The 13957-nt window shown below is 41.1% G+C and overlaps 1 protein-coding gene across 1 annotated transcript; it reads right to left on the bottom strand.

Moving 5' to 3' along the window:
* Positions 1 to 5352: 5352 nt before the first annotated feature.
* LOC139422304 (protein FAM83F-like) lies at positions 5353 to 13350 on the bottom strand. Its single transcript, XM_071173498.1, has 6 exons — positions 12856 to 13350; positions 8023 to 8190; positions 6867 to 6988; positions 6123 to 6745; positions 5631 to 5780; positions 5353 to 5515 (listed from the first exon to the last, which is right to left on the bottom strand). Exons 1-6 carry the CDS (start codon positions 13324 to 13326, stop codon positions 5469 to 5471), a joined length of 1581 nt encoding a protein of 526 aa, XP_071029599.1. The 5' UTR covers positions 13327 to 13350; the 3' UTR covers positions 5353 to 5468.
* Positions 13351 to 13957: the final 607 nt, after the last annotated feature.

Here is a 13957-nt window from a genome sequence, read left to right as displayed (position 1 = left end):
CGTCGTCCTCACCAGGGTCTTGACCTGACTGCAGTTTGGCATCTTAACCAACTTCAGTGGTAAATGCTCACCTTCGATGGCCACAGGCACGCTGGAGAAGTGTGCTCTTCACGGATAAATCCCATTTTCAACTGTACTGGGCAGATGGCAGACGTATGGCGTCGTGTGGGTACAGTGCCCCATGGCAGTGGGTTTATGGTATGGGCAGGCATAAGCTACAGACAACGAACACGATTGCATTTTTATCAATGTCAATTTGAATACACAGAGATACCATGATGAGATCCTGAGGCCCATTGTCGTGCCATTCATCCGCCGCCATCACCTCATGTTTCAGCAGCATAATGCACGGCCACATGTTGCAAGGATCTGTATACAACTCCTGGAAGCTGAAAATGTCCCTGTTCTTACATGATTTGCATACTAACCAGACATGTCACCCATTGAGCATGAGTTTGGGACGCTCTGGATTGACGTGTCCAACAGCGTGATCCAGTTCCCATTAATATCCAGCAATTTAGCACAGCAGAGGAGTGGGACAAAATTCCACAGGCCACAATCAACAGCTTTAAAAACTATGCGAAGGAGTTTTGTCATGCTGCATGAGGCAAATGGTGGCCACACCAGATTTGATGGTTTTCTGATAAACACCCTTACCTTTTTTTAAAGTTATCTGTGACTGACATATGCGTATCTTCATTCCCAATCATGTGAAATCCATAGATTAGTGCGTAATAAATGTATTGAAATTGACTGATTTACTTTTATGAACTGTAACTCAGTAAAATCTTTGAAATTGTTGCATGTTTCGTTTATATTTTTGTTCAGTGTAAAATCAAATTAAGTAGTTTTAAACCATTTTTATTATTTAGTGATACAAATGTAATCAATCTGATATTGTTCAACACAAATAAGGAAAAACACAACGATATTATCAAAGGAATCACTATTTGAATTTCTAAAATGTCCAGTAGATGGTGCCAGATTATAATCTGTTGTTGGTTTTCAGTTTTCAATACATATTAGGTGTCAGAGTTTAATAACCACTCATCAATATGCTTTATGTCTCCCATGACATGGGAAAATATACTTTAGCAACCCAAATGCACAGCTCCTAATGAAGAAACATTGAATCATGTCATGTGGTCATCCACATGTGCACAGTACTGTGTACTGAGGTGCTGCGTTGTTTTTAGCATCATGTGATGAAAGATGCATCATACTGGCTGTGTTTCTCTATTTTGAAAGTAATTCATTTTGAAAACTTTTTGGGACATTTTGGGACTAGAAATTGACTAATGAAACAAATAACAAAATATTTTTTTTGGATGGGGTTTTCCTTTAAGTGCTGTTTTCTACTGTGAAGTGAGGCCTGCACCTGTGGTATGAAAAACACAAGCATCCTTCCTGTGCACATCAGTTCCTGTGTGCATGTGTGTCTGTCATAGGGCTGTGGTTCTGCTCTGAGGTTACTATAGCCCTTATGCAGATATGAGAGACAAAACATACAGGGAGGAGAGAGTTGATGCAGGGAGTGATACACTAACCCTCCCCAAATGTGACAGCAATATCCATGAAGAGGGCTACTGTAATATACACAGTATGTATATGTTGTAAGTCCTCTCTCACTCACAGTTAAATATACAGTACTGTATGTCCACACACAATATGCAGTACACTGTTTGAGTGAAGGTACAGTAAGCATAGGCTACAATCTTATGAAACCTTTCCCTAAAGCTTTACAGGCAAGAGTGAACCAAAGAAATGTCTATATGCTTTTTGTAAAAGTTAATTCTCGCATAAATTTCTCTTCAAACAAGGGTGGGAATAAAAACACTGATGCACCCAGAGAGAGAGAATAAAAACACTGATGCACCCAGAGAGAGAGAATAAAAACACTGATGCACCCAGAGAGAGAGAATAAAAACACTGATGCACCCAGAGAGAATAAAAACACTGATGCACCCAGAGAGAGAGAATAAAAACACTGATGCACCCAGAGAGAGAGAGAATAAAAACACTGATGCACCCAGAGAGAGAGAATAAAAACACTGATGCACCCAGAGAGAGAATAAAAACACTGATGCACCCAGAGAGAGAATAAAAACACTGATGCACCCAGAGAGAGAATAAAAACACTGATGCACCCAGAAAGAGAGAATAAAAACACTGATGCACCCAGAGAGAGATAATAAAAACACTGATGCACCCAGAGAGAGAATAAAAACACTGATGCACCCAAAGAGAGAGAATAAAAACACTGATGCACCCAGAGAGAGAATAAAAACACTGATGCACCCAGAGAGAGAAAAAAAAAAAAACAGCTATCAATTGCACTTATTATACAGCCAAAACATTTGTATACCACCCAAACCATATCTACAACTAGCAGAGTTATGATTAAGCGGAGCTCCTGCACAGTCATCCATTTCTTCAACAAATCTACAGATAAGATAGTGGCAGGAAATGTTATCTAAAGGTTGCGCAAGAAAAATATAATCAAGTCCAAAAACAAAAAATCACATGACTGTGGAGAAGAGAACTTGATTTAGCAAAACTATCTAAGTCCTCTGTAAATGATTGCAAAACAAAATAGACAAATTATTTTTTATATTATGATTTCATATAAAACAACAGTCACACATCAGAGATATGAAGTCAGTCAAGTACATGAAGTATGTGTGGTCTCATACATATTTGGCATTTTTATATACAAGACTACACACTATAATTTCAATGAGAAAATGTCCTTTGCTCTTTGTAATTGCTATGCATAGAAAATAAGCTAAATATGTCTTAGTCCCTATTGCTTCTTATATGACAGATATAGCCATGGACCAGTGACATGTTAATAATGTCACATAGGTTTAGAGACAATGTATTGTTGTATGTTAACAGCAGAAGTGTGTGATCGGTGTCTGATCTGTTAAAACAACATCCATTATTCAGACACTACAAACTCCAGTGGAGATAAGGGCCGGTCCACTAACAATTTAACAAAGTGCCCTTGGTAAGGTGATACCTTGTGTGAGAGAAGAGAGCTGATCACTTTTCCTTCTCCATAGTAACCTGAAGGATAGACACATTCAGAATAGATCTATACCTGGGATAGATGTATTTTTAAAGCCATCCATTTATTTAGGTTTAAAAGCAGCCGTTTCAATGACAGTGATACAGGGAAGAGCAATACAACATGTTGATTTCTTATGACATGTGAGCAGTAACATAAGATCAGTTTTCAAGCATCGAATGACTGAACGATCAAGTCTGTATTGGCATTTCCCTGACACAGGTGGTGAATGCCAACTGAGACAGGCAGGACTCAGGAGACACTCACTGGTATGTGGTATCAAATCACTCCTGCTAAACAACAACATTAGGCTCATATTAAAGGAACAGTGGGTCTGTCATTGAAGACTCTCACTACTCTAACTGATAAGGCAGTGGCAGTCCACGCAGTCTCACACCAAGTCTCACTAAGGAACATTACAGTAGTACATAGAATGAGCAGCACATGTAATTACTATACTCCTGCCATGGCATGTCATTACTACACTCCTGCCATGACATGAAATTACTATACTCCTGCCATGACATGTATTTACTATACTCCTGCCATGACATGTAATTACTATACTCCTGCCATGGCATTTCATTACTACACTCCTGCCATGATATGCAATTACTATACTCCTGCCATGACATGTCATTACTATACTCATGCCATGACATGTAATCACTATACATCACTATACTCCTGCCATCACTATACTCCTGCCATGACATGTAATCACTATACTCCTGCCATGAAATGTCATTACTATACTCCTGCCATGAAATGCCATTACTATACTCCTGCCATGACATGTTATCACTATACTCCTGCCATGAAATGTCATTACTATACTCCTGCCATGACATGTAATTACTATACTCCTGCCATGACATGTTATCACTATACTCCTGCCATGACATGTTATCACTATACTCCTGCCATGACATGTAATCACTATACTCCTATCATGACATGTCATTACTATACTCCTGCCATGACATGTCATTACTATACTCCTGCCATGCTATATAATGACTATACTCCTGCCTTGACATGTAATCACTATACTCCTGCCATGACATGTCATTACTATACTCCTGCCATGACATGGAATCACTATACTCCTGCCATACATGTAATCACTATACATCACTATACTCCTGCCATGACATGTCATCACTATACTCCTGCCATGACATGTAATCACTATACTCCTGCCATGATATGCAATTACTATACTTCTGCCATGACATGTCATTACTATACTCATGCCATGACATGTAATCACTATACATCACTATACTCCTGCCATGGCATATCATTACTACACTCCTGCCATGATATGCAATTACTATACTCCTGCCATGACATGTCATTACTATACTCATGCCATGACATGTAATCACTATACATCACTATACTCCTGCCATGACATGTCATCACTATACTCCTGCCATGACATGTAATCACTATACTCCTGCCATGACATGGAATCACTATACTCCTGCCATACATGTAATCACTATACATCACTATACTCCTGCCATGACATGTCATCACTATACTCCTGCCATGACATGTAATCACTATACTCCTGCCATGATATGCAATTACTATACTTCTGCCATGACATGTCATTACTATACTCATGCCATGACATGTAATCACTATACATCACTATACTCCTGCCATGGCATATCATTACTACACTCCTGCCATGATATGCAATTACTATACTCCTGCCATGACATGTCATTACAATACTCATGCCATGACATGTAATCACTATACATCACTATACTCCTGCCATGACATGTCATCACTATACTCCTGCCATGACATGTAATCACTATACTCCTGCCATGATATGCAAGTACTATACTTCTGCCATGACATGTCATCACTATACTCTTGCCATGGCATGTCATTACTATACTCCTGCCATGGCATGTCATTACTATACTCCTGCCATGACATGTAATCACTGTACTCCTGCCATGATATGCAATTACTATACTCCTGCCATGACATGTCATTACTATACTCCTGCCATGACATGTCATCACTATACTCCTGCCATGACATGTAATCACTATACTCCTGCCATGACATGTCATCCTATACTCCTGCCATGACATGTAATCACTATACTCCTGCCATGACATGTAATCACTATACTCCAGCCATGACATGTAATCACTATACTCCTGCCATGAAATGTCAATCACTATACTCCAGCCATGACATGTAATCACTATACTCCTGCCATGAAATGTCATTCCTATACTCCAGCCATGACATGTAATCACTATACTCCTACTCCACATCTAATACTGCATCTGATAATGGCAATTACTTCAAATGTCCTCTGGCTCTGTCTCTCCCAGCTGATCCTGTCCTCCCTCTCTTCATCTCAGGACTGAATGCAGTTCCTCTTGGAAGGCTTCTTGTGTCCCTTTCCTAGAGGGAAAGGAGAAAAGAAGGGATGAGCCATCAAACAGTCCATGTGAGGGACTATTGCAGTTAATATTCAAAGACAAATGAAAACCACAAATGGTAGAATATAACAACATACCGTCATCCTCTCCTTTGTTGAGGGTCATTAGAGACATACTTCTTTGAGGCAGTTTTGAAGGCTTTTTGTTCTTAAATTTCAACAGGGACGGTTTCTCTACCATCTCAAATGAGTCATCAGTGGCAGTGCTATTCGTCTCTGAGACTTTGCGGGTAGAGGAGGGGTTTGGGCGGGTAGGGGAGGGTGTTGAGTGGGTAGGGGAGGGGTTTTGGCGGGCCGGGGAGGGGTTTGGGCAGGTAGGGGAGGGTGTTGAGTGAGTAGAGGAGGGGTTTGTGCGGTTAGGGGAGGGTGTTGAGTGGGTAGGGGAGGGGTTTGGGTTGCAAGGGGAGGGGGTTCGGTGGGTAAGTGAGGGGGTTGGGTGGGTAGGGGAGGGGTTTGGGCGTGTAGGGGAGGGGGTTCGATGGGCAAGGGAGGGGGTTGGGCGGCTAGGGGAGGGAGTTGGGTGGCTAGGGGTGGGGGTTGGGCGGCTAGGGGAGGGAGTTGGGCGGGTGGAGGAGGGGCTTGAAGGAGTGGCCCCATCCTCCTCTATAGTCTCACTGTTGTGATTGGATCCTCTGCCTTTCAGGAAGAGCCTGAAAGAACTGCGTTGTTTCTTTCCACCTAAGGCCTGGTGCTTCTGCGAACCTCCCTTCCCATCCTCCTCATCCTCCACAGGAGAACTGGGGGACTTCGCAGTGACCTTGTCCAGTTCCACACTACTGCCCCCTTTGGCATGGAGTAGTGTCGACAGTCCGTTCCGTTCGAGTCCACCGCCCAGTGAGTCTCTGAGTGTGGAGAGGTCCTGTAAGGACCCAGTGAGCCCGAGACTGTTCCCCACCACCAGAGAATACTTAGGGTTGTGGTATTTATGTGCAGGCACCCTCTGGTCAGCCTGCCCCCGAGAGTCCCCTAGAGACACCTGGAAACGGGAGGTGGATATCAACAGGGGCTTGGGGACCACCACCTTCCGTACCGGCGCAGGCATGGGAGGATTGGTTATGTGGAACTCCTTGTAAAGGTCCACATTCTCAGATACAGCATACATTTCCCTGAAGTCATTGTCGAAGAAGTCTACCACCTGCCCAGACATTACTGTAATGGTGTTCCTATCCATCCTAGAGGAGCTCCATGTGAAGCTGGAGATGACAGAACAAGAGAGTGAGACACAGACTCAAAGCTCAAAGAGTAGGAAAAAAATAATGTTTGCTCTGGCTGAATGAATGTGAGTGGAAGTGTATGACTGAGAAAATGACTGACCTGTAAGAGCCAAACATAACCTTTTCTCCGTCCACCAGCATGTATTTGGAGCACAGAGAGCCGGGCAGCCTGCCAAATGACAGGGCCAGCCCAGAACCTTTCACCGTTCGCACACGCAGGTTCTGAAAGAGTCACACAGATACTGAGTTAGACAGGTGCCCTTATTACAGTATAAACCATGAGTCAGTGACTATCAGACTTCCAAGTACTGAACAGTATCATATCAAACACTAAGGGAAATTGTGCTGTTACCACCCACGACCAAAGTAAACTTTCAAGGTAAGCAAATCCGAAACTGGCGATGCAAGGGTTGAGTTAAACCCCTTGAGTATACAGTCGAGGCAGGTCTATTTACTGAGCAAGGAATGGGAGTGAGTTGGAGAGAGTGAAAAAGACTGTCCGAGACATAAACACAGAAACAGACACGTCAGAAGGATGCTACCCTATGCTATTAACACTTGTTTGGTCAAGGGTCAAGTTCCACAGGACTGGATTGTTTTCGGCACAATGAAGAGCAGTTTCTATGAAACAACAATGACAGAGTCTCAACACTGGAAGGGCCTTTCAGAGACTTATCAACTGACACCACACACACACACACACTAGGTTATCCGGCATTTCATATAAAATAGGCTAGATCTACTGCACAAGCTTTCGTCTACATAGATCAACATCTACAGATGTAGGATCTTAATTTGATCACCATGTTGCAGGAGAACTTTCCTGCATTGCAGGACATTTTTAACTTGTGGTGTATTTGAGGTTTAAAGAGGCTTCTGAAGTTTGTAATTTCCACTTTGAAATGTCAGACTTGATTTTCCCTTATGAAAAATGTATCAACCCCTACAAAATGCCCATGAATTATAATCCACATAATAATTCCCATCTCCTGTTGCTGCAGGAATATTTTCCTGCTGTAGCAAATTGGCTCAAATTAAGATCCTACACCAGTATAGACAGTGTGCCAATATGGATGATAATAAAATAATAGGCAAGATGAATATTCTGTTTTTTACTGCCAAGAAGTTGTGGCTGCACTTTCCGTTCACATGACACTCTGCTATTTACATGGTAATGACATGGTAATACCATAGCTAACTATCACTTGTTCCTGTTTGTTTGTTGCCTACTGCCTGCCAAAGCATCCCTGTCTTACCCGTAGATGCAGAGCAGTGACCTGTAAACGAGTGCACATATCCAGGAAGTGGGGCATACCACGAGCCTCCAGTATGATGTACACAGCCACCCCTCGTCTCTGTGTTGCGTCCAATAGGTCCTGAAGGATCTGCAGGTCTGTAAGGTGGTCCATGACCACGGCTACTACCTGAGGATCACACATAGGACCGTTATAGAGGAAGAACAGAGGGGGATGATATCTCTGTATCAAATCAAATTGTATTTGTCACATGCGCTGAATACAACAGGTAGACCTTACCATGACATGCTTTCTTGCAAACCCTTAACCAACAATTCAGTTCAAGAAAGAGAGATAAGAAAATATTTACTAAATAAACTAAAGTGAGAAAAAAAATGATTGTAATCTAAAAGTAACACAAGAAAATTACATAACAATAACAAAGCCATATACAGGGGATGGATTTGAAGGACTCAAAGCAGGAGACTTGTGGTTCAATTGCTCGAGTAAGATTAGAATCTCCCTAATTAACTGGAAAAACGAGTTGAGCCAAAATGTCAAGATTTATTTTCTTATGACAACTTTTCCACTTCAATCCAAACAGAAGTATGTCAAAATATTTGAGAGGCTTGAGAAGGTGACTGATAAATCTGCTTAATAATGCCAGACTAGTTGATATTTACAAAGATCAGAGAGGACAGAGGAAAGGCAAAAGTGTAAATTCAATAAATAACCCGACACCTCACACACACGTGCGCACACACGATCATATACTGGTACACACACACACACAGACACACACAGACACACACAGACCCACAACCACACACACACAATAGATGTCGACCGATTATGATTTTCAAGCCGATACCGATGAATCGGACAATTTTTTAAAAATGTATTTGTAATAATGACAATTACAACAATACTGAATGAACACTTATTTTAACTTAATATAATACATCAATAAAAATCAATTTAGCCTCAAATAAATAATGAAACATGTTCAATTTGGTTTAAATAATGCAAAAACAAAGTGTTGGAGAAGAAAGTAAAAGTGCAATTTAAGAAAGCTAACGTTTAAGTTCCTTGCTCAGAACATGAGAACATATGAAAGCTGGTGGTTCCTTTTAACATGAGTCTTCAATATTCCCAGGTAAGAAGTTTTAGGTTGTAGTTATTATAGGAATTATAGGACTATTTCTCTCTATACCATTTGTATTTCATTAACCTTTGATTATTGGCTGTTATTATAGCCACTTTAGTATTTCCAGTGTAACAGTATAGCTTCCGTATCTCTCCTCGCTCCTACCTGGGCTCGAACCAGGAACACAACGACAACAGCCACCCTCGAAGCAGCGTTACCCATGCAGATCAAGGGGAACAACTACTCCAAGTCTCAGAGCAACTGACGTTTGAAACGCACCCCGCTAACTAGCTAGCCATTTCACATCGGTTACACCAGCCTAATCTCGGGAGTTGATAGGCTTGAAGTCATAAACAGCTGCTGGCAAATGCACAAAAGTGCTGTTTGAATGAATGCTTACGAGCCTGCTGCTGCCTACCATCGCTCAGTCAGACTGCTCTATCAAATCATAGACTTAGTTAACATGATAACACACAGAAATACAAGCCGTAGGCCATTAATATGGTCGAATCCGGAAACTATCATCTCGAAAACAAGACGTTTATTCTTTCAGTGAAATACGGAACCGTTCCGTATTTTATCTAACATGTGGCATCCATAAGTCTAAATATTCCTGTTACATTGCACAACCTTCAATGTTATGTCATAATTACGTACAATTCTGGCAAATTAGGCAGCCCAAACTGTTGCATATTCACTGACTCTGTGTGCAATGAACGCAAGAGAAGTGACACAATTTCACCTGGTTAATATTGCCTGCTAACCTGGATTTCTTTTAGCTAAATATGCAGGTTTAAAAATAAATACTTCTGTGTATTGATTTTAAGAAAGGCATTGATGTTTATGGTTAGGTACACATTGGAGCAACGATACGCACCGCATCGATTATATGCAATGCAGGACACGCTAGATAAACTAGTAATATCATCCACCATGTGTAGTTAACTAGTGATTATGATTGATTGTTTTTTTATAAGATAAGTTTAATGCTAGCTAGCAACTTATCTTGGTTTACTGCATTCGAATAACAGGCAGTCTCCTCGTGCAGTGCAATGTAATCAGGTGGTTAGAGCGTTGGACTCGTTAACTGTAAGGTTGCAAGATTGAATCCCCTGAGCTGACAAGGTAAAAACCTGTCGTTCTGCCACTGAACAAGGCAGTTAACCCACCGTTCCTAGGTCGTCATTGAAAATAAGAATGTGTTCTTAACTGACTTGCTAGTTAAATAAAGATTAAATAAAGGTGTAAAATAAATGTACAAAATTAATCGGCCAAATCGGTGTCCAAAAATATCGATTACGTTGTTATGAAAACTTGAAACTTGAAACCTAATTAATCGGCCATTCCATTTAATCGGTCGACCTCTAACACACAGACATACGACCACACACACACACACACACAGACACACACACAGACACACAACCACACACACACACACAGTTATTGAAATGTAAATCCTATAATCCTTGAATGGCATTCGTTTAGGTAAAAACAGAACTGGTTGTCTTTCAGGAGCACAGACTTTGCATGTGAAGAAATGTGAGCACTGGTGCATTACTATGACCTAGTCCTGTACCACACTGTAATGTGTAATGTGTACACTGTACAGTGTAATGCTCTCTGCCTTATGCTGACAATGGTAAAGGAGTGGTGATGACAAACTATTGGACAGTGAAGGCTAGAGTCACTTCCTGGCTTGTCCTTTATTTTCTATGTTTTGTATCTTTATTTTAACAGGCAGGTCAATTAAGAACAAATTTGTATTTAAAATGACGGCCTGTCAACTATTTCAGTTTGTTTAGTTCATTGACATAGCTAGTCATATGCACACAGAACAGCTGGTCACGGGTTTGTCTTCCCTGTCAGTAGATCATTAACCTGTCTCAAGGAGTGAACGATGACCCCTCATTTGCATTGTTCTCAGTGAAATACCATCTGTTGGTATTTTTTCATTAGTCCACTGTTGAAACAGTCCCACAATATGTTGCATCATCATGATGATGTGGAAAATAACGCTTTGCTTCTTGAAAGTTCAATGTCTTGAAAACTTGACTGCTGACAAGCAAAACATTTTGGGACTGTGTCAACAGTGGACCAATGAAGAGCCAGAAACCGGATATGGACAAGAATCAACTTTGCATGTACGAGGATAAAAAATATTAACATTGAGATTGCATGAATTGGAGATAAAATGTGAATGTAAAGTGAGTATGCATTATTCCATTGTTCCAGAGAAGTTAACTGTAACCTGGTCAAACACTCCAGTCTCTTATCTGGATTTGGGCTACTTACACCCACAGTGTTTAAGCTCAAGTTTGCATGCTTATCTCCTTGCCCTATAGCCGTGTCCTCCTGTGCCAAGCTTAACCCCAGAGTTATGCGTGTTCTTCCTCCTGACATTTAGTCCCAGGCAGCATGACTGACAGGTTACGCAGCCATTTAGAGGGGGAGGGACTCTTGATGGAGTGAGTTGAATTACAGTGGATGTGGGAGGAGAAAGCGTCGTGTGGATGTGTTTTTAAACACTGATGTGAGGCTGGGGAAACGCTTTTGAATGACTTGTTACAGGTTCTGATGTGAAACTGTCTGACAATTAGAACTGTGAAATGTTTGGCCTTTCCAGCTCCTCCACATGGGGCGTTGCTTGTTACAACATGCCTATCTACTGCATGTGTTCCATCCAGTTAGAGATCTACTGTGAACATTCATTTCAAAACTCCTGTTAACTGTTGATAATTCATTGTAGAACGTAATGACGTGATGAAGGGGAGAAAATGAAGATGATTGAGATTACCATATCAGTGTTCTATATCTATGATAATAACAACATAACATAAATCAATAGTCAATCATCAATTATGTAATCGTTTCATTTCATAATAAAATCAAAATAGAAGTAGATGTTTTACATTGTTGCTAATCGCCTTGGTTCATTTTACAGTACGACTCCTCAAGTATGACTCCTCAGTTGAGCCAGGACCTGGCTGTTCTAAGCCTTAAGGACACACATCTCTTGTTGAATTCACATGACTGCCAAAGTCAAGGGGTATGAATACTTTCTGAGGGCACTGTAGGTCAATGAAGAACAATTAGACACGTTCCCCTTTCTCTTTTTTTATTTTTTTACCTTTATTTAACTAGGCAAGTCAGTTAAGAAAAACATCTTATTTGTAATGACGGCCTAGGAACAGTGGGTTAACTGCCTTGTTCAGGGGCAGAACGACAGATTTTTACCTTGTGAGATCAGGATTTGATCTAGCAACCTTTCGGTTACTGGTCCAATGCTCTAAGCACTAGGCTACCTGAGAAGTAACGTTAGCCAAGTAGGTAATAAAACCTCATGTCAAAAAAGGAGTTTGCTGTCAAAAGGCCTGTGTAACGACTGTAGTAACTACACTGACAAATTCAGACCTGATAAATAGACCACTAGAACTGACACTAACTATCCTATGTAGTGTTGAGAAGTTTACATTAAATTAACAGAACTCATTTTATAACTTGTCAAGATGAAGAACACAAATGCATGATTCAGGGTCATGCTCACTCAGGATTCAAAGTCATTTGTAAACTGTTCTGAGCTACAAAGAATGAGGGGGAACAATGTGAGGGCATCACTCAATAATTTAGGGCTGAGAAAAAAGTATGTAAACTACGTTATTCACGTGTAATATGCCGTTATCAATTTATATTAGAACTGTAATTACCTTGTTCGATTCTTGAATGAGTCTCCTGACAACCTCTTTTATATGGGGCCCCTTGTTTTTGGGTGGGTGCGTATGAACGGATACTCGAGTGACACCTTTATAGAAACTAGTGCTGCCTGGCCAGCCGATGTCAAGCGGCGGGACATCCGTGTCCGACATCTGAGGCCAGTATGTGGAGTGGACCCCCGAGTCTGCATTGGACTCCTGAGCCTTTTCGTATTCGCCCTTCTCGGACTCGCTATCGGAATCATATTCATCAAAAGTTTTTCGAATCCATTTAATCTCGCGGGCGGATAGAAAGTCTCTGACGTTGTCCTCTTTCAGTCGCATCTTGAACGCGCCATCACCGTTCTTCAATAGTTGCTCGAGCGCGGCTCGCTGCTCCTCGCAGTAGTAGAACTCTGCTTTGGATTCGGGTATCTTTTCGTTGACATGATCTTCGTCCATGCACAGAAGCTGAGACTCGGCCATAGCAGCGGTATCCGGAATTTTGCCAACCGTTAATTCTTCCTTCCCCCGCAGTTCTCCTTTGCATACACCTTTACCTGTAGGTGTTGGGTGCGTACACAGGTGACGTTCAATAAGTAGGGGGAGGAGTTCTAAACTGTTATAATCTGGTTCAAATGTCAAGTTTTATTTTCACGTGCACAAGAACAGTGAAATGGCTTTCTTGCAAACTCTTTCCCAACAATGCAGTAATCGATATAAGTAGTAGGTTTACTATAAAACAAGGAACAATAATCACAAAATAGCAAAGACGGCAGCCATACAGTACGGCGCCATCTTTGTGTGTGGTTGAGGTAATTATTGCATGGAGAATGTGATTATTTTGAATTTCCATAAAGGCCAACCAAGAATTGAGTGGTGACACGTAAAGCACATTCATACTGTAGTGTATAGGCTTGTAGGTTTAACATAGAACTCAATACAGATAAATTAGCCTACATGATGTTGTAATGTCTAGCCAACTAAAATGAAATGACTCAAAGCAAAAACCAAAACAGTTCAATTCCAAATGTATTTATCAGACCCTGTGCTTCGGATACTTTTCTTGGATGCTCTGGTTCTGTGACATACATTAAAAAAAAAAACATTTGGTCAC

This window comes from Oncorhynchus clarkii, chromosome 12 (genome assembly GCF_045791955.1).
Source record: "Oncorhynchus clarkii lewisi isolate Uvic-CL-2024 chromosome 12, UVic_Ocla_1.0, whole genome shotgun sequence".
NCBI lineage: Eukaryota > Metazoa > Chordata > Actinopteri > Salmoniformes > Salmonidae > Oncorhynchus > Oncorhynchus clarkii.
The sequence above is the reverse complement of the archived record's forward strand: the minus strand, read 5'-3'. Positions and strand labels throughout refer to the sequence as shown.